We start from the raw sequence: 26,949 nt of genomic DNA, 5'->3' as shown, positions 1-26,949 counted from the left end.
TCAGTCTTGCATGCGATATCTACCATTCAGTTGGAAATATAGTTATAGATATCTAGCATTCAGTTGGAACTATAGTTATTTTCCTGCTTGTTGTGTCATAAAAAAATGGTACTTAAGAGAGCAATAACCGAATTCCCTAAAATTTTGTTCCTCATATTTATGTACGCTACTGGCAAGCTGAAACAGGAAGCTGTGGCTGTTAGTTGTAGTCCTTTGGTTGCAGTGTTGATATGTTGTTCTTGTATGATCAATTTGTCAGAGTGACTGTTAAAGCTTCAGTGCAGCAATGAGGATGTTGTTGGCCTGTTCTTTGAGTGTGGTGTCTGATAGTTATGGTTTTTTTCTTGCAATATTTTGAAGTGAATAAGTACCTTTGTGTTAGGTTTATTCTTTTTTTTTTTTGCAAATTTAAAATAAGTGACGTACCATATTGGGCAAAAAGTTATTTTGAAATTTAACTTGAACTAACCATTTGTTTCATAAGTCATGAAACTGTAGTTAGCTGAAATCCCTCTTTTTGAAGAGTTCAGAAACTGTTAATTTTGTTATGGTAGCTAAAATAGGCATACAATTTTATTTGAGGTACCTCACACAACACACAAGAAAGAGTGAGAGACAGAGAGAGAGCTTGATTTTCCTCTAAATGAAAAACAAAAGACTTCAACATGCATAATTGCTACAGGTATCACAATGCAAATGTCTTTCACAAAGAATGATAAGCTCATAGATCGTAGGTAGCCTTGCCCAACAGAAGCTGATTCGGATCCTGTGCTTTGTCTTTCGGCCACCAAAATTCATTTTATTTATTCGCTATTTTTTGTACTTTTTCAGCCGTAAGCATAGGTTGTTGGTCATATAGAAAACTATACAGAAGTTTTTTTGCAACTTCTGGTTAGCAAGGTAGCTTGCTAGATGCCCCAACATCAACTACAAATTTTAACATATAAAGACTTGAGGAATAAAAATCCTCTTTCTATATCTTGATTACTTAGTCCAGATCCTATTTCTGACACTCACCTTGTGGCAAAGGAGCTGGCATAGTTCTGCCCCCTTTTTACGGTTTGGCTGTTAACGAACGTGTATGTTAGACAAATTTGCACCAAATACTGATCTTTATGTCTCTTAACTGGTTACAACCTGCTTTAAATGAACTTGCAAGCAACACACAATAAAACCTGAACTGGCTTTGAGGTTTTGATTTGGAAGATTTTTTATCTGATACAACTGAAGTATTATCCGTGTTGTCCTTATGTACTTTTTTGCACCTAAATTAAGGGCTTTACATACTGTATTGGAATTTCACTTAATGAGTTGTTCCACTTATCCTAGAGTTCCTCTAAATTATCTGTGGTAATTTCCATAGGAGGGTTTCTCCAGTCTTGCTCAATTGAGGTGGTCCTTGAAAATTTGCCTACTCAATATATTAGGATAACTTTATAAACTATTAGCATGCACATTTTCTCTCATATCTTGCTTATTTGATCAGGTTCTTTACTATCTTTTTTGCCCTTTGGGTGTTGAACTTCTGGAAGCCACTACAAGTAGAAATTATGTTCTGGAAATATTGCTTTTCTTGCTTTCTGTTCTTTCAGTGATACTTTTATGGAACAGATTTCAGAGCGCCTCTCTGTTGTTTAACCAGGATTCTTTATTTTCTGTAGTGCTGGTAAAAGTTTCGTTGCTGAGATATTGATGTTACGTAGAATTTTATCTTCCGGAAAAATGGGTCTTCTTGTACTTCCATATGTATCCATTTGTGCAGAGAAGGTGATGTTATCTTTTAGCTTTCAAAGTGGTCTTCATTATACGTATTAGGATATATAGTTTATTTACTTCGTATCATGTCATGTTTAAACTTGTTCAGGCAGAACATCTTGAGGTCATTTTGGAACCAGTTGGGAAGCATGTTCGCAGTTATTATGGTAATCAGGGAGGTGGTAGTCTTCCAAAGGATACCTCTATAGCTGTCTGTACTATTGAGAAGGCAAATTCCTTAATTAACAGACTGCTAGAAGAGGGTCGTTTGTCAGAGCTTGGTATCATAGTGATTGATGAACTCCATATGGTATTGACTTTAACATCTTTTTCTGTTATTGTTTTAATTTATTTTAATGATATCCAGCTAAACCCTCCTATCATTTTAAGTTTACGTTCTGTTTGCTCGAAGCTGCTGTTTTGGCGTCTTTGCTGAAACTCATAGTTATATGCATTTATTAATTTCTAATCGTCTTAGTCTGTTGAGTTGCTTTCATGTTAGGTTGGAGACCAGAGTAGGGGTTATCTATTGGAGTTAATGTTGACCAAGCTTCGCTATGCATCTGGTGAAGGAAATACAGAGTCATCCAGTGGAGAAAGTTCAGGTACCAGCAGTGTAAAAGTTGACCCTGCTGGCAGTCTCCAAATTGTTGGCATGAGTGCAACTCTGCCCAATGTGACAGCAGTCGCTGATTGGCTGCAAGTAAGATGAAATTCATTGCTTTTTAGTTCTTTCAATTAAAATCTTTATTGATAACCCCCCATGCCAGTTTCAAAAGTATGTAAAAGTTGGTTATATGGCTCAACCAGTCATCTATAGAGTTAGTCCAACTATCTATACAAAGGGGATTCTCTCTTTACACCAAAAGCGTATATAAAATAAAAATGATCCTTTGTACTTCTACACCTCCTTACACCAAAAGTGTAGATGAACAACAATAATCTATTTATATTTTTTACGTCAATTCAATATTCTGGAACAAGTTGCTACTTTTTCATTCCAAATGAGTCAAACGAGATGTAATGTTGTTGTTCTCCAAGCTACCAGTTTTCTGTAACCTCTAAAAAACGCTTAACAAACAGAAGACATGGGTCCATATCTGCGATGTGAAGCTGCAATACTAATAGGAGGTGGTTGTTTTCAGGATTCTCCTTACACAAGCAACACTAGCTCACTACATGAGTTGATCTGTGTCCTCTCTATTTCCATCTTCGTTAGGTTATACGTAATTAAGATCGAGCGAAAAAACCAAACTTTACGGTCAATTGGTATTCCAAAATATTCATCCACGCCCCCATTTTCTCCCTTCCAAATAATTCCATGGAACATGACTTTCCCATGAATAATTTTGCTTTGAACCCACCATACTATCTTGTATGATCCATCTCCTTCTACCAAGCAGTCATAGAATTTCCTTAAGAACTCCTCAACCCCATCCTAATCTGAATCCTGTGTTGCCATCCTGAAGCTTATATCCAATTTGATCCACCAGTCATTCCTTCTTAAATAATCAGCAATCATATTCTCTCTTTACCCGTTCACTGTACCAAGCAGCTATTGATATGCATCCTTTAAAGCTGTTCGATCGCACAACAGATCCTTCCAAAAGCGAATCCTATTCATATACATGTCAGTATAACCTATGTACTTAGTGACCTATCCTCCCCTTCATGTTCCCCTTCCTTGGGCTCACCTCATTAGAGTATGTCATCTCATCTGAGAACTATCTATTGCTTAAAGCTTCATATTCAACAAAGAAAAGAAGCTTCATACCCTGCGACTGTTATCCTTCTCCATAACATATTTTCTTCCACCATAGTTTGTCCAATTCTCCCATGTTAAAGGTTTGGCAATCTTCGGATCTCTGACCCCCCTTGCCCCTCCCCCCAATAAGTGAAGGATTTGGTTTTTTCCGAATCCTCCAAATGATATTTCTCTTCCTCCTCCTTTCCTTCCCACAAAGTTGCTCATCATTTTCTCCAATTTGGTTGCAGTACTTGAGGGCATAGCAAAAAATAGAACGGACATCTTGTACTACTTTTAACATTTTAGCAAAGACATGAATGTGGTAGATTGGCATAAGTTTGGATGACCATAGTTGCGTAGTAAAGAGCATTTTGTGCCTGAGTTGTGAAGATGACAAATGCTTAGAATGGTTCTCTTGGAAGATTCTGCCTATGTCGCTTAATCTTCTAATGTTGGAACCTGTGTTCTTGGCTCAAGAGCATCCTGTCATACCTCCAGTAATAAATCCTTTTTCATGACTATTTCTCATTCTCAATCTCTTCCAACATTCATATTGACAAATTGGTCCCAGACCATGGCAATCAGAATAGGTCAAGCTTCTTCCTTCTTTGACTTCAAATTTAGTCGTATATTTTTCAGGCTGTCCCTTTAATCTCTTATCAATGAGTCATTTTCCCCAAATGTATAAGTTGATTAGTAACTTTTTTCAATGACTTTGTTTCCAAACACGATCAACAATATGCGGCGGATAATTTGTAGCTGATGTGTGTCAGATGGACTTTATCATCTCAAATTTTTGAAATCACCACAGCTTGTCCCGTTTCCGCGAGTTTTTCCATGTAAGGTTGAAATATCCTAATCTATCTGAATTTCAAAAAACTAATACCTGATTTGTCTCACCTGTCTATCTTAGAATGTTAGTCATGTCAACTTGGTTACATGCTATTCTTCCTTCTCCAGTCATCTTGATAATCAGCAAGAATCTCCTTTCTCTTTAGTCCGTTCACATGTTTCGGTCCTAACTGAATCAGATCAATCTTGAGTATCTTTTTATGTGTTAAAATTTGATTTTTATGTTGTTCAACTTAATTAAACAATAATCTGAGGTCTTCCCTTTACATTGTTATCTGAGGAAATGGAGCAGGTAGTGCTTCACCTGTAGGCTTAGGGATGGAAATAGAGGACAAAGATGATACAAACGCATGGTGGGGTGATGATTGACGGTGATAACGTAAACCTATATAATGGAGATTGGGATTAAGTGGGTGCACACCATTCCGAAGTGCAATCGATGGACTAGGAGGAGACAAGTCCGTAGTAGGAGCAGGGTCAGGTGCGGGACGTGAATCAGCTGGACCTGATGCTGGGCGCGGATGACGATGATAAGTCAAGAGTGGTGTTCCTGTGGCTGGGGATCTAGGAGGAGCAACACTAGATTCCTCAATGGTTGGTATAGGTAAGACTTCAGTGGTTGAGGGTATAGGCAGGCTATAGTAATCTTCTCAAAAGTCAGTATAGGTAAGACCTCAGAGATATCAAGATGGTCAGAAGCGGTAAAGTAGGGTCTAGACTTAAAAAATGTGACATCATCTAACATAAAGTACCTACGAAGATCAGGTGAGTAGCAATGATATCCCTTTTGAACATGAGAATTGTGAGAATGAACGGGAGAAAATCTATATTGATCAATTAATTATTATACAATGAACCCTATTTATAACTATACATAATAAAGATCCTACTCCTATTCAATATGGGACTCGGACTAATTACATATTAACTATATAACTATCTAACAAAAATAACCAAATAATACACACTTGAGAGCACGATGAGCTAACTTATCTTTGTCGGGGGCTAAGTTATGAACGAAATATGTGCTCCTAAAAACACAAGGGAGAAGAGAGTATAAGGGTGACTGGGAAAATAATACTGAATGCAGAATCTGATTCTGGATGGGAGATGAAGGCATTCGATTAATCAAATAACAAGCTGTGAGAACTGCATCGCCCCAAAAACGCAACGAAACATGAGACTCAATGAGAAATGTGCGAGCAGTCTCAATGAGATGCCTATTCTTTCTCTTTGCAACCCCATTCTGCTGATACCTATAAGGACACGATGTCTGATGAGTAATTCCTTGAGAAGTCATAAATTGCTGAAACTGAGAGGATAAATATTCTAAGGCATTACCAATGCGAAAGTGCAAATAGAAACACCAAATTGATTTTTTATTTCAGCACAAAAACTCTGGAATATAGAAAACAACTCAGAACGATCTTTCATTAAGAAAAACCAAGTACATTTTGAACAATTATCGATGAAACTAACAAAATAACGATATCCAAAGATTAAATTAGCTCTACTAGGACCCATATATTAGAATGAACTAAAGAGAAACCAGACTCTGCATGACTCTCAACACTAATGTAGACAAACTAGGCATAATCTTCTGAAGCTTTGACAATCTCGAATGTCCTAAACGTATGTGAATAAATTATGGAGGATCTGTAACTGGACATGTTGTGGAGGGGTTGAGTGAGTTAAGGTAGTAAAGGCCTTGTGATTCACGCCCTGTGCCAATCGTTTGTCCCGTACTGCGGTCCTGCATAATAAAAGAATCATCAATAAAATATATACCACAATGGAGGGCACGAGTCAAACGACTAACTGATGCAAGGTTAAAAGAACATCAGGGACATAAGGAACAGAATCTAGAGCGACAGAAGATAGGGGATTAGCTTGTTCAACTTCTTTTGCTTTAGTATGGAACCCATTGGCTAACGTAACAGTCTTTCCACTCTGAATACACAATATTCGACAAAAGTGATTAATTACTAGAGATATAATCAGAAACGCCCGAGTCCATGACTCGCGAGCCAAGACTACTAGATTGGGAAACACAAGCAAAAGAATTATCAGCAACAAAGTATCACTCTGAGCAACCGAGGCTACTTGTGGAGATGTCTGCTTGCTTGCTCGATATTGAAGGAACTCATTATATTCCCCTTCAGATAAAGAAAATCCCCGGTTACATGTAGTCTCAGTCTGAGCAACATGAGCTTTTTAGGTGGTCGACCATGTAAAGAATAACACACTTCACGAGTGTGTCCAAGTTTATTACAATAAGAATACTTGGGTCGAGATCTTCCAAAATGACCTCCTCCTCGTCTATTTTCCATAGTTTGAGATGCACGATTTTTCACTGTCTGGGATGCGAGAACGAAGGAGTCAATTGTCTGTGATGAGATTACTGGGTGACTGGGTACTGCAGCAAAGTGAAGTAATTGAGAGAATAATTCATCAACTGTAGGGACAGTCAGACTAGCCAAAATCTGGTCACGTAAGTCCAGCGAGCGTAAGAACTAGAAACATCTTCTGTCGTTGCTCTTGTTGCTTTTCAATACTAGCAGAAACTGGCATTAACTTCTCAAATTATTCCATGACTGCTTGTATTTGTCCTAAGTAGACATCCAATTCCTGTGTCTTCAAGTTTATCATTCGCGATATCACATCATAGAAACTAGATATGTCATTAGTGTATAAAGTGCGAGTCTTTTCCCAAACTAAATGACATGTCTGGAATGGATGAAACACGGGCATCATCTTGGAATCAATAGATCGCCACAAGATACTACATAATTAAGCATCGATCTTTTCCCAAAGTGCTTTGGCCTTTTCATCTCCCTCACTAGCCTTTTTGGTTAAGTGATCTTGAACACGACTCTTGCACTATAATTCGAGGAAGCCCAAGCTAAATATTTTGAACTTTCTATTAAGGGCTCTGAAGTAATCATGAAGCTTGAATTTCCAGAATGCGTGTTTTTAGAACCAAATACATCAAATCCAAGAGACATGGTTGTATCAAAGACAAGTATGAACAACAATAGCTGGAATCTCGCAGGAAAAGTAAAAAAGTGGTCGGAATCTGGTTTAAATTAGATGGGTAGGCTCAAAATTGAAGGGAGAACAAGTTGTCCTGATGAAACTTTTTCAAAAAGTGGCCGGAAACTACGTCACGCGCTGGCGCGTGATGTCGGAACCTCGCCGGAAAATTTTATCCTGGCGGCGCGTGAGGGCGTTCTGCCGGAGTTTATTTATGGGTTGGTCACCGGAGGCTGATCTACTTCGTGTCGGTGTTGGTTTTTGCAAAAACACTGACGAATAGTAGTTTTTTCTTGCGGCAGACTTGTGTTTGTCGGAAAAAAGACTTCTGGTTGTCTTCTCGGAGTTGCTGGAATTTATGCACAATGATAATTTCTCACGGTTGCTCTGATACCATGTGAGAAAGCACGGGAGAAAAATATATTATTAATATTCTATTCAATTATAATACAATGAGCCCTATTTATACAATACATATCCTACTCCTATTCGATGTGGGACTAGGACTAATTCACGTTATTTACATAACTATCTAACATGAATTATCCCTCAAATCAGAGAACTCGACACTTAGCACATGGTTACTATGAGACATTTGATGTATGTGAATATGGGGAATCAATGCCTCTTTGTGCATTTTATCCTGAATGCCTCATGGCTTTTATTGTTTCTTGCAGGCAGCTTTGTATCAGACCGAGTTTCGGCCTGTTCCACTGGAAGAATATATAAAAGTAGGTAGTACAATTTATAACCGAAAAATGGACATTGTCCGGACAGTCTCAAAAGTAGCCGAGCTTAGTGGTAAAGATCCAGATCACATTGTGGAGCTCTGCAATGAGGTATAATTTTGTCAGTTACTTTATTTAGTAGAACTTTATTTTGTTGAGAAAAGTAATAGAAGGAAAACTATATCAATCTGATATTTATCAGGTTGTCCAAGAAGGCCACTCAGTGCTAATTTTCTGCTCAAGTCGCAAAGGATGTGAATCTACTGCTAGGCATGTGGCGAAGTATCTCAAAAGATTTTCCTTGAATCACCTGAGCAACCAAAATGAGTCAATTGATATTACTTCTGCTATTGATGCTTTGCGAAGATCTCCAGCTGGATTGGATCCTGTACTGGAAGAGACTCTTCCTGCTGGTGTCGCCTATCACCATGCTGGACTCACAGTAATGTCATTTTAAAGTATTGTGTATCTTTCGTTTCTTTAGTATGTATATTGATTGCTACGTGTTTCATGTTTTCTTTAGTTCTCTTGATTTTCCTGTTTTACTTTGTTGGTGGTTTTCTTTATCCATTATTTAGGAGTAAATCTCCGTTCATATGAGTTTTTTTTCTACCATGAAGGTTGAGGAAAGAGAAACGGTTGAAACCTGTTACCGCAGAGGACTTTTACGTGTCTTAACAGCTACATCAACCTTAGCTGCGGGGGTTAACCTCCCTGCTCGGAGAGTTATTTTCCGACAACCGCGTATTGGTCGTGACTTTATTGATGGCACAAGGTACCGACAGATGGCTGGTCGGGCTGGTCGGACGGGTATTGATACGAAAGGAGAGAGTGTACGTTTTGACCTTTTCCTATTCTTTGCTTTTTCTTGCTCATTTCAAGCTTGCATACTTGGAGAGGAAAAGGATTTTCAGTCACAATCTGTAATTTGTAGGTCTGATTTGCGAGCTATTCTAAGTAACATGCTAGTTAAGTTACAATTTTGAACTTGTTTACACCTGTTTGACTCTATTCTCATGTATTTCTCTTTTTCTGTCTGTATTTGCATTGTTTTCCTTTCTAATTAAGTCTTCACTGCTGCTTAAGTGTGGTATATTAAGCTTAATGTGTTTTATTGTTTTATTACATCAGGTGCTGATCTGCAAGCCAGAAGAGGTCAAACGAATAATGACACTTCTTAATGAGAGCTGTCCACCGTTGCATTCTTGTTTATCAGAAGATAAGAATGGGATGATCCACGCAATATTAGAAGTTGTTGCAGGTGGTATTGTTCAAACAGCTAGTGATATTAACCGGTATGTTAGGTGTACCCTTCTCAATTCAACAAAACCATTTGATGATGTGGTTAAATCAGCACAAGATTCTCTTCGCTGGTTATGCCATAAAAAATTTCTTGAATGGAGTGAAGATACCAAGTTATACACAGTCACACCTCTTGGTCGTGCATCTTTTGGCAGTTCTCTCTCCCCTGAAGAATCACTGGTAACATCTGAAGTTGTTTCCACTTGCTATCACTTTTTCATCATATTATTTCTTGTCAATTTGTGCTTCCACCCAAATGGTCATTGTTAACATTTATGCAATTGAGTGGAGTACAAATATTAGAATGGGAATCCAATTGTGCTCGTTCTCTTGTTTTCTAGGTTGTCTTGGATGATTTGATTAGAGCGAGGGAAGGGTTTGTGCTTGCATCTGATCTGCATGTTGTTTACTTAGTGACACCCATTAATGTTGATGTTGAGCCTGACTGGGAACTGTATTACCAGAGGTTCATGGAGTTGTCTGCCCTGGATCAGGTAACTGAACTATAGAGTTTTGCTCCATAATCATCTGTTCATTTTTAAATCATTGTCATAATTGCATGGTTTTTTTTCTTTTTTGTTGGGGGAGGGGGTTGTGTGTTTTTATTTCCCAAGTTGTTTAACGCTCTGTCCTCCTGTCTTCTCTGTGAGATTGCCCCATATCCATCTTGTTGTATTTGCTTGATTGAACCTTACATGCTGCTAGATTATCCTTCACTTGCTTATTGTTCAGGAGTTTACCTTTGCCACGTCTTTCACTCATTTGATGTATTTTCCAATAGACGAATAATATGACCAGTAGACTTCAAGTATTAGCCAAGGTAGGACTTCAACCGCTCTTACATTATTCAGCTCCTGTCAATTATCTAAAAAATATTCATCTTCTGCCTTGACAAATAAGTTTGGATGGGTTGAGCTTTTTCTAACATTTGTCAGCTTTGCAAGGAAAACATGCTAATGGTTCATGAGCTATGTTTTGTATAGTTGAAAAAGAGTTCTTGTGTACATGCAAGGTACTGTAGTTAATGGAGCTAATTTCTTGTTCTCTGACACGGGAAGTTTATGACTCCTTAATGTTAACTGCATAACATAAGTTCTTTGTCTTCAAGGATTTGTAGCTGAAGTATCTTGCATAGTCAACTAAGATGCAAGGTTAACTGGTAAATTATGGAGTTTTTGTTTTCTTCCTCTACCCTAAAGTATCTTATTACATCAAGAATTACAGGAAAAAAAACGTTCTTCAGCAGGAACATGTATTTTAATGATCGGTCACTTGATTGTATGTTCTCAATAGTCAATGCTAATTGAATACTTTAGCTTGAACGTTTAATCAGTTAATGTTCAAAGTGATTTTAATGCTTCCAGACAGCTTCTGTGTGCTATAAGGTGGCATGTCAAGATTTGGGGTCATGAGAGTGTGTGCTTGGTTGCTAATTTGATAATTGTCTGACATTATTTCAGAGATAAGTTTGTTCCTACAATCATGATGGTTGTGATGGAGATAATTGTTGGCTGTGTGTTTTGATGTGCAGTCAGTTGGTAATCGGGTTGGAGTTCAAGAACCCTTTTTGATGCGAATGGCTCATGGTGCACCAGTTCGTACATCGTATAGGTCAAAGACTGGTACTAAAGGGTTACAGGGGAAGTTTGATAACAGATCTCTGAATGACCATATGCCTTCAGATGAGCACATGCTTCGCATTTGTAGGAGATTCTTTGTGGCTCTTATATTGTCAAGGCTCGTGCAGGTAAAATCTGTGAAATGGATATCAAACACTACTGTATCTCTGTCTGTCACCTCTTCTTCATGGAACGTTTCAGTATACAACACACTTATTATGCTTTATTGCGAATCCCTGCTGTTAGAATAGTACTCCCTCTATCCCAATTTATGCGACACACTTTCTTTTTTAGTCTGACCCAAAAAGAATGTCACATTTCTATATTTAGAAATAATTTAACTTTAAAATTCCCATTTTACCCTTAGTGAGATGATTTATAGCCACCCAAATGTCTAAGGTTTGTTTTAGACCATAAGTTGCAAAAGTCTTCATTTTTTTCTTAAAATGGTGCCACATAAATTGGGATGGAGGGAGTAAGTTTTAGTGTTAGAATGTTAGAGTAGAGTATTAGAGGAGTTGTTTTCTTATGTGAGATATTCCCACATTAGACAATCGTCATATGTATCTTGTATTTAACACCTAGAAATAGGTGTGCCTTGTGTTCCTCAAATCATCTAATCTTCAATATATATTTTTTATTCTCTTGTTGCACCTGCAAGTACTGAACTCGATGATTTGCATCATTTTACTCCTTCAACACTTTTTTCTCTAGCTAATTGTTGATATCTTGCAATGCTTGTCTCTCACTGAATTGTCTTAGTTGTTGCTTAAGAAGTATTCTTTTCATAGTCTTCCTAATTCCAAATGTCTCATTATGGGATGAAGGAAGTGCCAGTTGTCGAGGTTTGTGATGCGTTTAGGGTCGCAAGGGGCATGGTTCAGGCCTTACAAGAAAATGCTGGAAGGTTTGCCTCCATGGTTTCTGTCTTCTGTGAGAGGCTTGGTTGGCATGATCTTGAAGGCTTAGTATCAAAGTTCCAAAATCGTGTCTCATTTGGAGTGAGGGCAGAGATTGTAGAGCTCACCACCATTCCATATGTTAAGGTAACTGAATTTCTCCTCCATTTATATTTTCTGTATATTTTAGTCAAGTTCTTTAAAACTAATTAGAAGTCACCAGGGTTCCCGAGCTCGAGCACTGTATAAAGCTGGTTTTCGGACACCTGAAGCAATTGCTGAAGCATCAATTCCTGAGATTGTCAAAGTACTTTTTGAGTCTTCATCATGGGCTGAGCAAGGTGAGGTTTCGATGATTTGGGCCCACGTTGATGGTCTGTTACTTACCCTTAATGCTTCACGTGCTGGATGGAGACCATTACTTTCTTTGCATTTATCCGTGGATTGGTCTATCTGGTTTTGGCATCCCTACATTTGAGAAGCAATGTGGAAATAATAACTATGATGCTTATGACTGACTTTTCATATGGTTCTGTAAGTCTTACAAGATTTTGTAACAAGCAACATAAGTTGAGAAATGTAATGTCACCATCAGTCTTCTTGCTTCAGTATGCTTCTTCCTTCTACAGTTCATGTTTCCTTGCAGTGTGCTGGATTAATTTTCTCTTATTCATTTGACGCAACAATAGAGTCTCCACTTCCCATTTGAACAAGAAACCACATTTCAATATATTGTACTTCTGATGGCATGCATATTTTAACTATCCCCTTATTCCTTCTACTGGCATTCCTTCAGGTTTTCATATGCATACCAATTTTCCTGTGATTTAATACATGGATAGCCATTTTAAATGATTTATTTATTTGTCTGTTAATTGGGAAAATTGCTTTATAAACTATGGAAGGTTCTGCACAACGGAGGATCCAATTAGGAGTTGCAAAAAAGATAAAAAATGGTGCACGCAAGATTGTTCTTGATAAAGCTGAGGAAGCAAGGCTTGCTGCATTCTCAGCTTTCAGGTCGCTTGGACTTGATGTCCCAACGCTTGCCCAGCCTGTCATATCTACTGCTGCTGGACATAGTGCTCGCAAAGAAGCTAGTACCTCCTCTGCAGAAGGGTCAACTAGTAGCTTTGTTAGCCTGGAGAACGCGAATCAAGTCCTTTCCACATTATTCCTGGAAAGAAGTAAGGAGGTCAATGTTACTATTTCTGATGCAGGTGGAGATAATTCAAAACGGAAAACAGTTGCTGGCAAAGAGGCATTTGATATAGAAGGATCAAATGGTCTTAGTGGTGAACTTCATGAAACTACTCATCATATTGATAATGCGAAGACTTCCCCACCAACTTTAAAAATTAAGGGCATTGAAGGAGGTGGTACTTATGGCGATCATAATCATGTCAGGAAACTGCAATGTGAAGGAGGTGAGATATGTAATGGAAGAGTCAAAGAAGCATCAGAGAAGGGTCCTATGAATGCTACTGCTGTTGCTGGTGGATTTGAGTCTTTCCTGGGTTTCTGGGAAGCGGCTGGAGAGTTCTACTTTGATGTCCACTTCAGCAAAAAGTCTGCACTGAACAGCATTGCCCCTTTTGAAATATATGGCATAGCCATTTGTTGGGAAGACTCTCCCGTCTATTATGTAAATCTTCCGAGAGACTTATTTTGGTCCAACAGCAGAAGGAAAGGCCAATTATCGCCCATTACCTGTGGTGATACTGGGAGTTCTCTACCACCAAAGCTTCAGTGGGAGATAGCAATACAGCGATGGAATAGAATTAGTACCACAATGAGGAAAAAAAATATAAAAAAGTTTACATGGAACTTAAAAGTTCAGATTCAGGTACTCAAGCATCCTACTGTTTCAATTCAGAGATTTGGTGGCTTGAGTCAATTGGTCAAGACTGTTGGTGTGGATCTTATCGAGAACAATTGCTTTCTGTTGTCTCCTGTTCCCGTTCAAGATGCAATTGACTTGTGTATAGTAGCTTGGATCCTCTGGCCTGATGAGGAGAAAGGTTCTGGCCCAAGTATAGAAAAGGTAACTCTATTGTCTCGTTAGTAATCAGCTCAAACATATTATCGTTGTCCGAATCTAGTCTTTTACTGTCCTGGAATATCCTGTGCTGGATCATCGTCTTATAGGTTCAATATCTAATGATACTACTGTAATTGGGAGTGGCCCATTGAGTAATTGATGATTATAAGTGCATTAGTGTCTAAAATTTGTCCTCTAAGGTTACCCTATTCCTGCAGGAAGTGAAGAAAAGGTTATCCATTGAGGCTGCTGCTGCCGCTAATCGAAATGGTAGATGGAAGAATCAGATGCGACAAGTTGCTCATAATGGTTGTTGTCGTCGAGTAGCACAAACACGAGCCTTGTGTTCTGTTCTATGGAAACTAGTCATTTCTGAAGGACTTGCTAAGGCACTTGGAGCAACTGAAATGCCATTGGTAAAAGATATTTGCATGCGATCCATTCCTAGTGCAACCATACAATATTTAATCCCTTCTAGAAATCATTGCGAAGGTGGATTTCATCTTGCAATCTAACTTCATATAGATTGATATTAAATCCTGCAAAATAAGGGAAGTGTAAACTTTTTCTGTCTCTCTTTGCTATAGGGAGATCAAAGTTATCCTACCTTTAACTGGTCTACCTGTAACAAGTTAATTTGTTACTGCCACATCCAGGATCCGAGGAAAGGGGAGACTGGCCACAAGTTCGTGCAACTTTATTCTGGTTGCTATGGCAGATTTGTCCATAGTAAATTGAATTCTTTGCTTACCCAGCAGAGGACAAAAAATTGGATTATGTGATGAATTCTAAAAATTTGTTATCCAAGATATCAAGTTAAGAAGAAAATTGACATAGATAATGTGTTATTCTATCAATCTTATTCTCTTTCTTTATTTGAGGCAGAATAAGCTGGCATGAACTGAACCTTAAAGGCCAAATACATGTCAGTTGGGAAAAGGAAAGGAAATACGTATAACTTTGTACCTTGTAGGGTGTTGCATCACGAAATTTGCTTGCTATAAAGTAGTAATTGTCCTCTTCCTTATGAAGAACTGAAAAAGCATCCGTTGATTTGGTATTGCAGATTTGTAAATTTTATTGTTCATTTTCTAATCGATACAACAATGTCTATGCCTCTGTAGAAAAAGAAATCTTTTCAGTTTTGGAATTTTAAATAGAGTATAAGCAATGAGCTGAAGTATCTTTCCCTGGAAGAAGATCTATCTTACTATTAATAATGGTTTGACCTTCATCTCATGCTTAGTGTAATTTATTTATTTATTTGTTTTTCTAATTTAGATGCTACCAAAAACTGTTTTGGTTCTCAAGCAAAAGAGAACTGCTTCTTTTTCTGAATATCTCAAGCTTTTATACTAGAGAGGATTACTATCCTTTCATTCCTGGTTGGAGAGCAATGATTCAGATGTTCTGCACAGGAAATTTTTATTACTTGTCAAAGGCATGTCATTCTCAATGTTGGAAGTAATTGATATCTGTGTTTATCTTGTAGGTCAACATTCTTGCAGACATGGAGCTCTGTGGAATAGGTGTTGACATGGAAGGATGCCTACATGCACGACAAATTCTGGGAAGAAAGCTGAAGATTCTGGAAAAAGAAGCTTACAAGTTGGCTGGCATGACTTTTTCATTGTACACAGCAGCAGATATTGCGAATGTACTCTATGGGCATCTAAAGCTCCCTATTCCAGAAGGACATAAAAACGGAAAACAGCACCCTAGTACGGATAAGCATTGCTTGGATTTGCTAAGGTAGCGAAAGATATTTTTCTCAATATAATACCTACTCAAGCAAGTTACCTTGTGTTTCACTTGAAACTTGGGGCCACTCAACTCTTACCTCCTACTGCATGATTATGTTCTGTGCGGTTATCTAGGATCATTTATCCTCTGGTCCCTCATCCCAAACAAAAGAAGTAAAAAGAAAGAGCCTTTAGCTAGGGCCAGTTGCATTGTTAACCCACAAAGTTTTATGTCATTTTCCATTTTTTGCTTGTTTGCTTTGATCATTAATTGGCATGCATGTCCAATGCTCTGTTCTAAATTCCACGGTGTCTTCCTGATTGTTTATATTGAATTTTTTCCCTTTTTATTCAGGAATGAACATCCAATAATTCCTGTCATTAAAGAGCACCGAACCCTAGCAAAACTCTTGAATTGTACGTTGGGGTCAATTTGTTCACTTGCTAGACTATCTATGAGGACACAGAGGTACACACTGCACGGTCATTGGCTCCAGACGTCAACAGCGACAGGGCGACTGTCAATGGAGGAACCTAACCTTCAGGTTCCTTTTTATTCCATTATTTCATTGTTATTAATGTATCATCTTCTCAAAGATAATATAATCTAAACGGTTAATTTATCTTTTTGTCATACGTATAGTGTGTTGAACATATGGTTGACTTCAAAATGAATAACGAGGACAAAGACGTTGGTCAGCTAGATGTCAATAATTATAAGATCAATGCTCGTGATTTTTTTGTATCTACTCAGGTATCTCTTGGGTAATCTTAAGTTTCTGTGAAGTATCTTTTTGGATGGTTTCAATCAAATATTTTATTCTCTTTTGCAGGAGAATTGGTTACTGTTAACAGCAGATTATTCCCAGATAGAACTGAGATTGATGGCCCATTTCTCTAAAGATTCCTCATTGATCGAGCTGCTTAGTGAACCCCATGGTGATGTCTTCACCATGATTGCTGCAAAATGGACAGGTAAAGCAGAGTTGATTGTGAGTCAAGAGGAGCGAGATCAAACTAAAAGGTTGGTCTACGGCATTCTTTATGGAATGGGAGCTAAGAGCCTTGCAGAACAAATTGATTGTAGTTCAGATGAAGCTGCTGAAAGAATCAAAAGTTTTAAAAGATCTTTCCCTGGTGTTGCTTCCTGGTTACAGGAAGCAGTTACATCCTGCCGTGAGAAAGGGTGAGTTCAATTTTGTTAAAGTTAGTTTCACTAGCATTTGATTGTCTAGCTTTTTTCTGAAAGTTACAGTTATTATTCTACGGTCCAGAAGTTGGCATAAGTGGTCTGAATGTACATATGTACTTATGGGTAAATGTGTATATATTTACATCGAGCAGACCGAATATCCCCAAAGCTAGAGAGAACCTTAATCTACTGACTAAGCTATAACTTGATTGCCAAGAAAAATAAACTGTACAAACCAAGGAGTTACATGATTGTACACTAGACTATGAAAACGTCAAATAATCCTTTGCATTATTATTTTAATTAGCTAAAACAATTATGCCAATCAAAGGTTCATGATCACTTTGGCCCAATTTTGCTTTAGATCTTTCAATTTATATTTTAAAAATTATTTTGCTATTTCTTCTCTTTATTACTTCCATTTCATTATGCTGTATTAGATGCAGATAAGAGTAATTTTGGTTGAAGTACTTGAAACTAAGTTAATCTCCTAATATCAAGCCACTATAGGTTTTCATTTCATGTTTTTAATCTCTGGTTTATATTTATTACTTGAGCTTTCCTTCTTTCTTTTTTCACGTTAAGCTTGCATAGATGTGTTTTTCTAGTTGTAGTAACATTTCTCCATATTTTGCTTCGTGCCTGCCACAGCAATCACAGAAACCCTGGCTCCATCCCTGTTCATGCACAACGTGTTTCTTATAAATTTCTTGCAAGGGCTCACATTCAGGGTCATTTAATGGCAGTGTTGCACGTAGTGGATCATAAGTTGCCTTTGTTTCCTTCTCCTGTGCACTTACTGAAAACTTCTCATTCCTGGATGAGAAAATGCCTGCTACAGTATCTGACTTTTTATATATTAACTGGAGGATCTTTTTTTTGGGTCCCTTTTTTGTGTTCTTTTGTTTTTGTTGGTTTTTTCTTGTTAGTTTTCGTGATGAAGTAGTTCTTGATACATCTCTCAAGATAAAAATATAATATGGCTGTCATTGCACCTCTCAGTTTATCAATGCATCAACTGGAGAATGTTCTGATATATGCACTGAAGCAAGTTCTAAGAGATTTGGAAGATATTATTGTAGAAGACGATGAATTATTCCAGAAATCTTTTTATGGATCATTATATTCATCTTTAGATTTTATATTGTGCTTCTTAGTCTTACTCTCTCTCTCTCTCTATATATATATATATACTATATATATATATATATATATCTTTCACTCTCTTTGTTTCTTTCTCTCTCTCCCTCTTTCTCTATCTCCTCTATTTATTGCATTTCGTCTCACTTAAATCTTCCCATTGCCTTTTCCTTATATCCTTCCTGCTCCCGAGTCACTACACCTAGGAGTAATGTTACTATTCAATCGTTGATAGACGTTGCCTTTACTTTTGTCTGTTCCGGATGGAAATTAGAGAAATCTTGACGTAAATGTGGGAAGATCATGTCTACCAACATTCATATGTTGCACACAGATTGTTGACGGCCATGTTGATCTGCTTAAAACTGAATGTGAATGGCTTTGCAACTGTGCCTTCTGTATTAGTTTGATCTTCTTTCTTTCCAAGTTACTCATTTTTTGTATTTGGTGCAGTCACACGTTATTACTTTTCGTTACCTATACAGCCTTTTGTATTGGTATTTCTTTGAATTGTTTCCCTCTTTCTTTTTGTGACGCAGTTATATAGAGACCCTCAAGGGACGAAAGCGCTTCTTGGCAAAAATAAAATTTGGAAACAGTAAGGAACAGTCTAAAGCTCAGAGGCAAGCTGTGAATTCTATCTGCCAGGTAGTTTTGCTTTCTTTTCCACTCTGACTCTCCTGCCCCCTTCCCTTCCTCAATCATTTGCCTTTTCTGTTTTCGCATTCTATCATTGCCTTTTTTGTCTTTATTGCTGTAATTAGGGGTCAGCTGCAGACATTATCAAGATTGCAATGATAAACATCCATTCTGTGCTTGATAACTTTGAGAAGTCTCCGTCCAATTCTATGGTTGATGAAAAGTTTTATGTGCTTAAAGGACATTGCCGGATCATATTACAGGTAGTTTCCGAGTATTCTCTTCCTGGACAGAACATGTTTCACTTGGTACTTCTACTTCATTTGTTTTCCAATTATGAGGCTGACAATTCACATCCCCAACCAGTCCGTTTCTGGTACTCTCAGAAAGCACTTGTTAGTCTCTAAAGAAAAGGAGGGATAAAACAGTCAGCATTCTTTTTACAGAAACAGCTTACATTTTGGTTCAATTGATCAGTCACTACTCTCTACTCCTATTTAGATTGCTTCATTTGGGATGTCCCGGAATGTTTGACACACTTCTATGAGTTGTATTACAATGAGAGTCCCAAAAGTTCAAGAACTCAAATTGGAAAATTGATATACTTATTTGATCATTTCAGCTAAATGTTTTCTTTTATTACACTGATACAGGTCTAGTTGATTGGTAAAATTATGTGCTTATCAAATGTATCACAATAATGCCACAGGAGGAATTTTCATATTGTTACAATCTCTTTATTTGTTTTCTGTGAACTGAAATATGGTTTAGTTTGGTTAGGAAGCATGTAGTTGTTCGATTTATAATGTTTGGATGATGCTATGACAAATTTCATGGATTTCTGGTTATGGAAGTGCTTAGAATCTCTAATAGGAGGACAAAAAAAGTCAATATCTCATCACCTCTTAGTTGCCTGAAGAAATTTGCTTACATTTGCAATTGAGGTTGTTTGATTAGAAAATGATCACTTGCTTTGGACATTGCTAAGGTTCACGATGAATTAGTACTTGAGGCTGATCCTTCTGTTGCAAAGGAAGCTGGATTGTTGTTGCAGATGAGCATGGAAAATGCTGTTTCACTTCTTGGTAAGGGATCATATAAAACTAAATACATGCCTGTCTGGATCTTAAGTCCTAGTTTATCTGAGGTTTGCCAACTGGAGGATTTTCTTGGTTGGGGAACGCTGTGGAAGGTCCTCTGATTGATGTAACCTTTGTTAAACCTTTTGGTGGACTAAATGATCTTATGCTGTTCTTTATTGTACTGTTCCCTCTTGTATAATTGATATTCTTCTTGAAGTTTGTGCTTATTGTAGAACCTATGGTTTTGTCTGCCAGTCCCACTGCATGTGAAACTGAAAATTGGGAGGACATGGGGATCTTTGGAGCCTTTCCAGGTCATAGAATGAATAGGTTTGTTAGTGTGCACATTTGTTGGTAGAGTTTAAAGCTATCAGTTGCTTCAATGCTGTTCGAACAGTACGAATGGCGCTCATTACAGGTAACCTGAAAATTCATGTTTTTTTTTTGTTGTTTCTTCACACTATGCTAATCTTTATGGTTTTTTTTATTTTGACTATTATCTTTATTTTGGTGAAGCTGTATCCTTTCAAACAAGACAGTCTTTGTCTATACTTGATCGGACCAGAGCAAGCAATGATGTTCACATGGCAGCGGTATAACTTTATGTGGTTAGCTGCTCGTAAAGGTTGTAATGTGCTCTAATTGGCGTGTCTCAAAATCTCATAAAGGGATCTTTCACTTTTATTGAACAAATCTGCACTTGTTGGTGCTCAGATAAATTTTTGGAAACACAAGTACTGTGACGAGGGTGCCCAGAACCAAGGCCAGTTTCGATATTTTTCGGAGGGCATGACATGCCAAGATTCTGCTGATGAATTTTTCTTGATTGTCTCCTGAGCATGCTGCTTCACTGTGTTCCAAGCCGGCAAGCATCTTAGAGGAGGAATGTGTTTTAGTAATGGTGATAAGGTTTTTACCTTATTGTCAAAGTATCTCCGAGAAGCAGATACTTAATGTACCAGGGAAATACCCATCAAGAGAATCAAGGAGTTGGTCCAAGTGGTGGATGACTTGCAGCGCTTAATGCACGATGCCAAAGATTCAAATCTTACTGAAGCCATATTCATCATTCAAGGTTGTGTTGGCCCTGGGCTATGAATCTTGTGGGGTTTGACTCAACCCTCTTTAATCGCACCATGAATGGTTCCTATGTGGTTATTTGTCTCCATGCCCCAGAAGCCAAAAGGCCAAAGGGAAGAATTTTACGAGGAAATAATCATAGGATTTTTACTTTTCCATTGGCTCAGCCTCAAGTTTAGTCAATGCAGATCTCCAAGAACATTTTGGTCCAAGTCTTGGGGTGCATTTTCTGCTGTATCTGCCCTGACATTTGATGCATGTGGAATTGGTCAATGGTCTGTATTTTTGTGTATCTCACATATCAAGGAACAGCCTGGGACCTGGAAGATCCACATCCAGTCACATTGTTACAGACTACAGAGGGTACAGATAAATCAATCTGGAGGGGTGGGGAACATACAACTGTGAGCAACTCTCTTGGCAATCAAATTTGGAGATTTGGAGCACCCAGAACGGCTGTTCTGATTGCTTGGAAGACCTCATTGAAGTTACTGTGATATGTGACATCTAGAGACAAGAGGATTTGTCATTTGGTTAATGATCCGCCAGAGAGACTTTGGAAAGATGAATTATGACTTAGTGTAAAGATTCTTGATAAAGGCATATTTGGTGCATGGATATTATTCAGTCGTTTTTATCTATGATATCATTCACGGGAAAGACTTTTTGGTGTGTTTTTATCAGACAAGTGCATGAACATGATTCTTGCACTTCATCTGAATATGTTTGGTGCTCTACAGAGGAGTTTCTGATGATGCAGAATTGGAACCAGGTTAATTGATTTCGATTTTTTCTGCAATACTTTTTTTTTTTTTTAAACACACACCCCCCCCCCCCCGCCGTGCGCGCGCTTAACTGCCTGTTTTGATACAAAATTTGCTGTTTCCCTATTAAAAAACTTAGAATGAGTGTCATCCAAGAGATTGGTGGGAAAAACAAGAAGAATATTTGAAATTCCTATTGGGTGTGGTAAAGGAATCATTGTGAAGAAAACGGAAGTTCTGTTAATCAAACCTCAGCACAACCAAATTCATCTTTAACACGGAATGTAGGTTATTCGCAGAGTACATATGTTAAGCATTTATCCTAGCACGGAATTGGAAAACCTATTCTTTATTGATCTAGAACTAACGACAAGGTCGATTTCAAATATTAAAGTTCTTTAATGGACATCCAAAGAAGGTTTTTAAGATTTAGTTAAAGATGTTTGGTATAAGGAATAAAATCCTAACTATGTAAATTTTGCTCCGAAAAATCATTAAAATTAGTAGAGTACATATGGCATGGTCTAAGAAGTAGTTTTAATGACATTGTTTCGCAAATTAAATGAACTAGTGGGGAAGTGAAAATTGTTGAACAGAGTATTAAAGGTATAACACTCCTCAAAGTTGAAGTGATTACATTAAGCACATGAAAATCACTTTGGAATTAATGTCGGACGCAAAGTGGTCTACTAACTATTTTCATGTTATCATTAAGTACGTACGGGGCAAAGACATGATTGGAGAAAAAAAGATTAAAAAAATGTCAAATTTGTTATAAAATATAGCTTAAAGTAACAATATAGAACAAGGAAAAACAAGCTAAGAGATATAGAGAGAAAGAGAGGAGAGATTCTTATTTCTTCTTCAATTATGTGTGTATTTTCCTATCTATTACAAGGCCTTTATATAGGCATGAAAAGTGAAGAAAAATATGTCATTGAATATGTCATTAAGCATAGAAATATGTCATTGAATATGTCATTAAGCATTTGAGAAGATCATGGAGGAAGAGTAGACATCCACCATAATTTGATTTTTCTTATAACACTCTCCCTTGGATGTCCATAGATAATGTGCCTCGTCAAAACCTTATTAGAAAAAAAACTCTATGGGAAAAAAATTATAGTGAAGGAAAAAGAGTACACATGTTTAGAAATACGCCTTTTGGTTGCCTCGTTAAAAACCCTGCAAGGAAAATTCAGTGGGACAAAATCTTGTAAGGAAAAAAGAGTACAACGCGTATTAACTCCCCTTGATGAGAGTATCAATTCACATCCTTGAGCCTTGGTAGGTAGACGCGTATTCAGTTTCTTGAAGGTTGACGTCGGTAGAGATTTGGTGAACAAATCAGTCATATTATCACTTGAACGGATCTGTTGCACATTGATATCACCATTATTTTAAAGATCATGTGTGAAAAATAACTTTGGTAAAATGTGCTTTGTCCTATCCCCTTTTATGAATCCTCCCTTCAATTGGGCCATGCATGTTGCATTGTCTTCATACAAAATTGTGGGTAGTTTGTCACACTTCAAACAATATTTGTCTCGAATAAGGTGTTTTATAGACCTCAACCATACACATTCTCGACTTGCTTCATGAATAGCAACTATCTCAGCATGATTAGATGAAGTAGCCACGATTGATTGCTTAGTCAATCGCCAAGATATGACAGTGCCTCCATATGTAAACATATAGCCTGTTTGAGATCGAGCCTCGTGTGGGTCAGATAAATACCCAGTATCGGCATAACCAACAAGATTGGGACTGCAATCATTGTCATAAAATAATCCCATATAGGTAGTCTCTTTTAAATACCGCAATATGTGTTTGATTCTATTTCAATGTCTCCCTGTAGGAGCAGAGCTATATCTTGTTAAGACATTAACTGAAAAAGTTATGTCAGACCTTGTAATGTTAAAAAGATACATTAGTGCACCAATTGCACTAAGATATGGTACTTCGGGACCAAGAAGCTCTTCATTATTTTTATGAGGTCGGAATAGATCTTTATTTATATCGAGTGATCTCACAACCATCGAGGTACTCAATGGATGTGTTTTATCCATATAGAATCGCTTTAAAATCTTTTTAGTGTATGCTGATTGATGGACAAAAATTCCATCTTTCATATACTCAATTTGTAGACCAAGACGAAATTTTATCTTTCCAATATCTTTCATTTCAAATTCTTTCTTTAAATAGTCTACTGCTTTAGGAAGCTTCCTAGGAGTTCCAATGATATTTAAAGCATCAACATACATGGTGATTATAACAAATTTAGATCCGGATCTTTTTATAAATACACAAGGACAAATTGAATCATTCTTGTACCCTTCTTTTAACAGGTACTCACTCAGGTGATTATACCACATGCGCCCTGATTGTTTCAATCCGTATAAGAATTTTTGAAGCTTTATTTAATAAATTTCTTGAAAACCTTAATATGCTTCAGAACAATTTAAATCCTTCAATGATTTCCATTATACGCATAACACGTTTTTCTTGTATTGCCAGATTAAAACCTGAAATGACGATATCCATCACAGCAGAACATGTCTCCATATAATCAATGCCAGGATATTTACAAATATTTTTGTGGCACAAGTCGTCTTTATGTCTATCGACTTGACCTTTTTTTTTTTCGCACAAGAACACATTTATACCTCCACTGGCTTTATACTTTCAGGCATTGGGACTATCCGTCCAACTTCATATTTTTCAGGTAAAATTAATTTTTATTGCGTATTTTTCATTTGGCCAATCATTTATCTATCCAAATTTCATGACAGATTTGAGCTCAAGATCCTCGTCAATATTAATAATATTGAGCGCTACATTATATTAACAATATTGTCGACGATCATTTTATATCGGTTCTACTATTACCCAATAAAGACATAACTTTATCATCCAAGACATTTTTCATTGTACTTGATCTCATTGTCTGCTTATAATTTACATAGTCTTGACGTTATCGTCGACGATCATTTTATATCGGTTCTACTATTACCCAATAAAGACATAACTTATTGAGATTTCTTTATCTTATTATTTTCAGGTACCTGAGCCTCTTCCATGAGGTCTTATGAAGTGTTATGTCGTGGTGCTCTTCTAGAGCACTTACCTCCTTATTATGACCATCTTGAACATTTGTTCCTCTCCTTATTCAAGGAGTTTTATCTTTGGAACCGATTAGTCTATTATGCTTCATGCATGCCGTAGACTCTATTCATTATGAACTTTATTTTATTTGGAACATTAGTAGCTGAATATGACATTTAGCTTTGGGTCAGCAAATACGCCTGGCAATATTTTGCAAATGAATTATCACTTGAACTTCAAGTTCATATTTTTTTCGTACGAGAATCTAGATGTACTCATAATAATTCATTATATGCATTACTTTTTCAGCTGCCCATTTTCTCCCCCTATTGTTGGGATCACCAATACATATCTCTAGCCTTATTTGGGGATCCATCTTTGTGCATTGTGGTGGAACAATTAAATCATATAGCACATTTATATTTCTAGATGGAAATTATTTGGTTCCTGACCCTGAACCGATTGTGATAGGGAGAACTTATCATAACTTGGCTAGATGCGTACAAGTGCTGTTGTATATTAAATAATACATCACATACCAAATTTTATTTTGGCAGTTTTGTTCTCATAACCAATGGTTTAGATATAATTGGAGGCATACAATTTCTGCTAAACCAACTTGGATTTAAACTAGCATTATCAAGATAAATCATCATAATTTATATTATGGAACTGTGCTTTAATAATTTGAGCAATCAATCTTGCAAAAGCCAAACTGCAAGTTGATAACAAATGCACATGTGACCATAGAATAGATACATCTATTAAAATCATATAATAGTAAACGGTCCACATGGAAGGTGACTGGGCCCATATATTTATCACCTTTTATTTATTTCAAAAATTAAGGGATTCAATCCCAACCTTAACTGGTATATCATGAGAATAAGCAGCACAAGAGAATTCTTGAAGAATCTTCTATTTCTTCAATATATGCCAATGTAATTCTCAATTAATTTTTTGCATCATAATTGAGCCGGATGGTCAACCGGTCATGCCAACTAATATTTGTTTCAGTAAACCTCTAGTTTACTTGTGACATATGATTCCATCATCATGCTTATATTTGTGTAGTACAAATAGAAAGAAAATCGGGTAACCTTTCATATTTACCCGTTATAATTGTAGAAATATGAAGATATTTAATATTCCTTTCATTTATAGTCTCAATATGCCAATCAGTTTGACTTATACATTTAAAACTCAAAAAGTTTCTTTTGAAACTTTACAATATCAATGTCGTGAATAATTTTATTCATCTGGGTAATAACAAATTAATTTTTTTGGAGCTCTTAACAACTTTTGTACTACAAGATATTTTGTCACACCATTCATATGGTAAATGTCTCCTTCACGGAGAAAATTATATCATAATATATTGTCATGGTCAAAATTATCATAAGCAAAATAATTTCTTGCTTTAATTTTGCCTTTAATAACCCTTTATAAGGCACAACAAAATATTTTTTTTTGGCGTATCACATGTACGCGACCAATGACATATTCATGTAACCACACAATAATATTTATTCTCTTTGTTTCACTCAAACCTCCTTTAGAGGTGAGTTGTGTGGTATTTATCTAATCATGCATTGCATGTATTTATTCATTACTTTTATCACATATTGCCATATTCACCTGTAGGAATGGGTCTGCATTCTCAATGCTTATCATAAGTCACATTCTTTTCAAGGAATGGATAATAATCAGCGTCGTGCTTTATTATTTTTCATACCAATTTGATAGTAAACATTAGCTTCACATTTTGAAGGACTATTTTGAGAACCCTTATTATTCTCCTTTTATAATCATAGTGATTATTATTATTATTTTGATCTTTGGAACGCCCACGTTCATTGTTTAACCACTTGTCTTCATTTAGACTTATTATGAGCCGCTACCACATTCACTTCAAGAATGGAGCAAATCAAGTGGGACAATATTCATGTCTTTTTATGAAAAATATATTATTTTTCTTTAGTTATCATTATATCATCAATATGGTATAGTGAGACTCATACCCAATGTCTTACCAATATAAAGGCATGTTAGGCCATAATAAATTGGGACTCAAACCCAACTCTTATCATCATGGAGAATCAGGACTTGATCCTGATGTCTTACCCTCATGGTGCATTGCGACTTGAACTCATTGAAGTTGATATCATTAATAGCAAAGGACAAAAATAATTTCAAATACGAAGGAAATGCTTACCTCTTGAGTTAAAC

The 26,949-nt window shown here is 36.9% G+C and overlaps 1 protein-coding gene across 1 annotated transcript in view; it reads left to right on the top strand.

Annotated features, from left to right (window-relative positions):
• LOC107771155 (helicase and polymerase-containing protein TEBICHI) overlaps positions 1 to 21,609 on the top strand; it is a 30,053-nt gene extending 8,444 nt beyond the window's left edge. The window contains exons 6-28 of the mRNA XM_075246284.1: positions 1,662 to 1,767; positions 1,865 to 2,065; positions 2,258 to 2,458; positions 8,065 to 8,226; positions 8,318 to 8,557; positions 8,736 to 8,948; positions 9,247 to 9,597; positions 9,759 to 9,911; positions 10,949 to 11,164; positions 11,864 to 12,082; positions 12,159 to 12,276; positions 12,841 to 13,979; positions 14,195 to 14,392; positions 15,469 to 15,728; positions 16,074 to 16,263; positions 16,362 to 16,472; positions 16,552 to 16,904; positions 18,590 to 18,698; positions 18,815 to 18,952; positions 19,678 to 19,774; positions 20,027 to 20,189; positions 20,288 to 20,396; positions 20,486 to 21,609. Of these exons, the coding sequence (XP_075102385.1) occupies positions 1,662 to 1,767; positions 1,865 to 2,065; positions 2,258 to 2,458; positions 8,065 to 8,226; positions 8,318 to 8,557; positions 8,736 to 8,948; positions 9,247 to 9,597; positions 9,759 to 9,911; positions 10,949 to 11,164; positions 11,864 to 12,082; positions 12,159 to 12,276; positions 12,841 to 13,979; positions 14,195 to 14,392; positions 15,469 to 15,728; positions 16,074 to 16,263; positions 16,362 to 16,472; positions 16,552 to 16,904; positions 18,590 to 18,698; positions 18,815 to 18,952; positions 19,678 to 19,774; positions 20,027 to 20,097 (4,846 nt within the window). The 3' untranslated portion in view covers positions 20,098 to 20,189; positions 20,288 to 20,396; positions 20,486 to 21,609. The remainder of the gene's footprint in view (positions 1 to 1,661; positions 1,768 to 1,864; positions 2,066 to 2,257; positions 2,459 to 8,064; positions 8,227 to 8,317; positions 8,558 to 8,735; positions 8,949 to 9,246; positions 9,598 to 9,758; positions 9,912 to 10,948; positions 11,165 to 11,863; positions 12,083 to 12,158; positions 12,277 to 12,840; positions 13,980 to 14,194; positions 14,393 to 15,468; positions 15,729 to 16,073; positions 16,264 to 16,361; positions 16,473 to 16,551; positions 16,905 to 18,589; positions 18,699 to 18,814; positions 18,953 to 19,677; positions 19,775 to 20,026; positions 20,190 to 20,287; positions 20,397 to 20,485) is intronic.
• The last annotated feature ends 5,340 nt before the right edge of the window (positions 21,610 to 26,949 follow it).

This window comes from Nicotiana tabacum, chromosome 23 (genome assembly GCF_000715075.1).
Source record: "Nicotiana tabacum cultivar K326 chromosome 23, ASM71507v2, whole genome shotgun sequence".
NCBI classification, from domain to species: domain Eukaryota; kingdom Viridiplantae; phylum Streptophyta; class Magnoliopsida; order Solanales; family Solanaceae; genus Nicotiana; species Nicotiana tabacum.
Note: the sequence above shows the minus strand (reverse complement) of the source record. Positions and strands in the feature narration are given on the sequence as shown.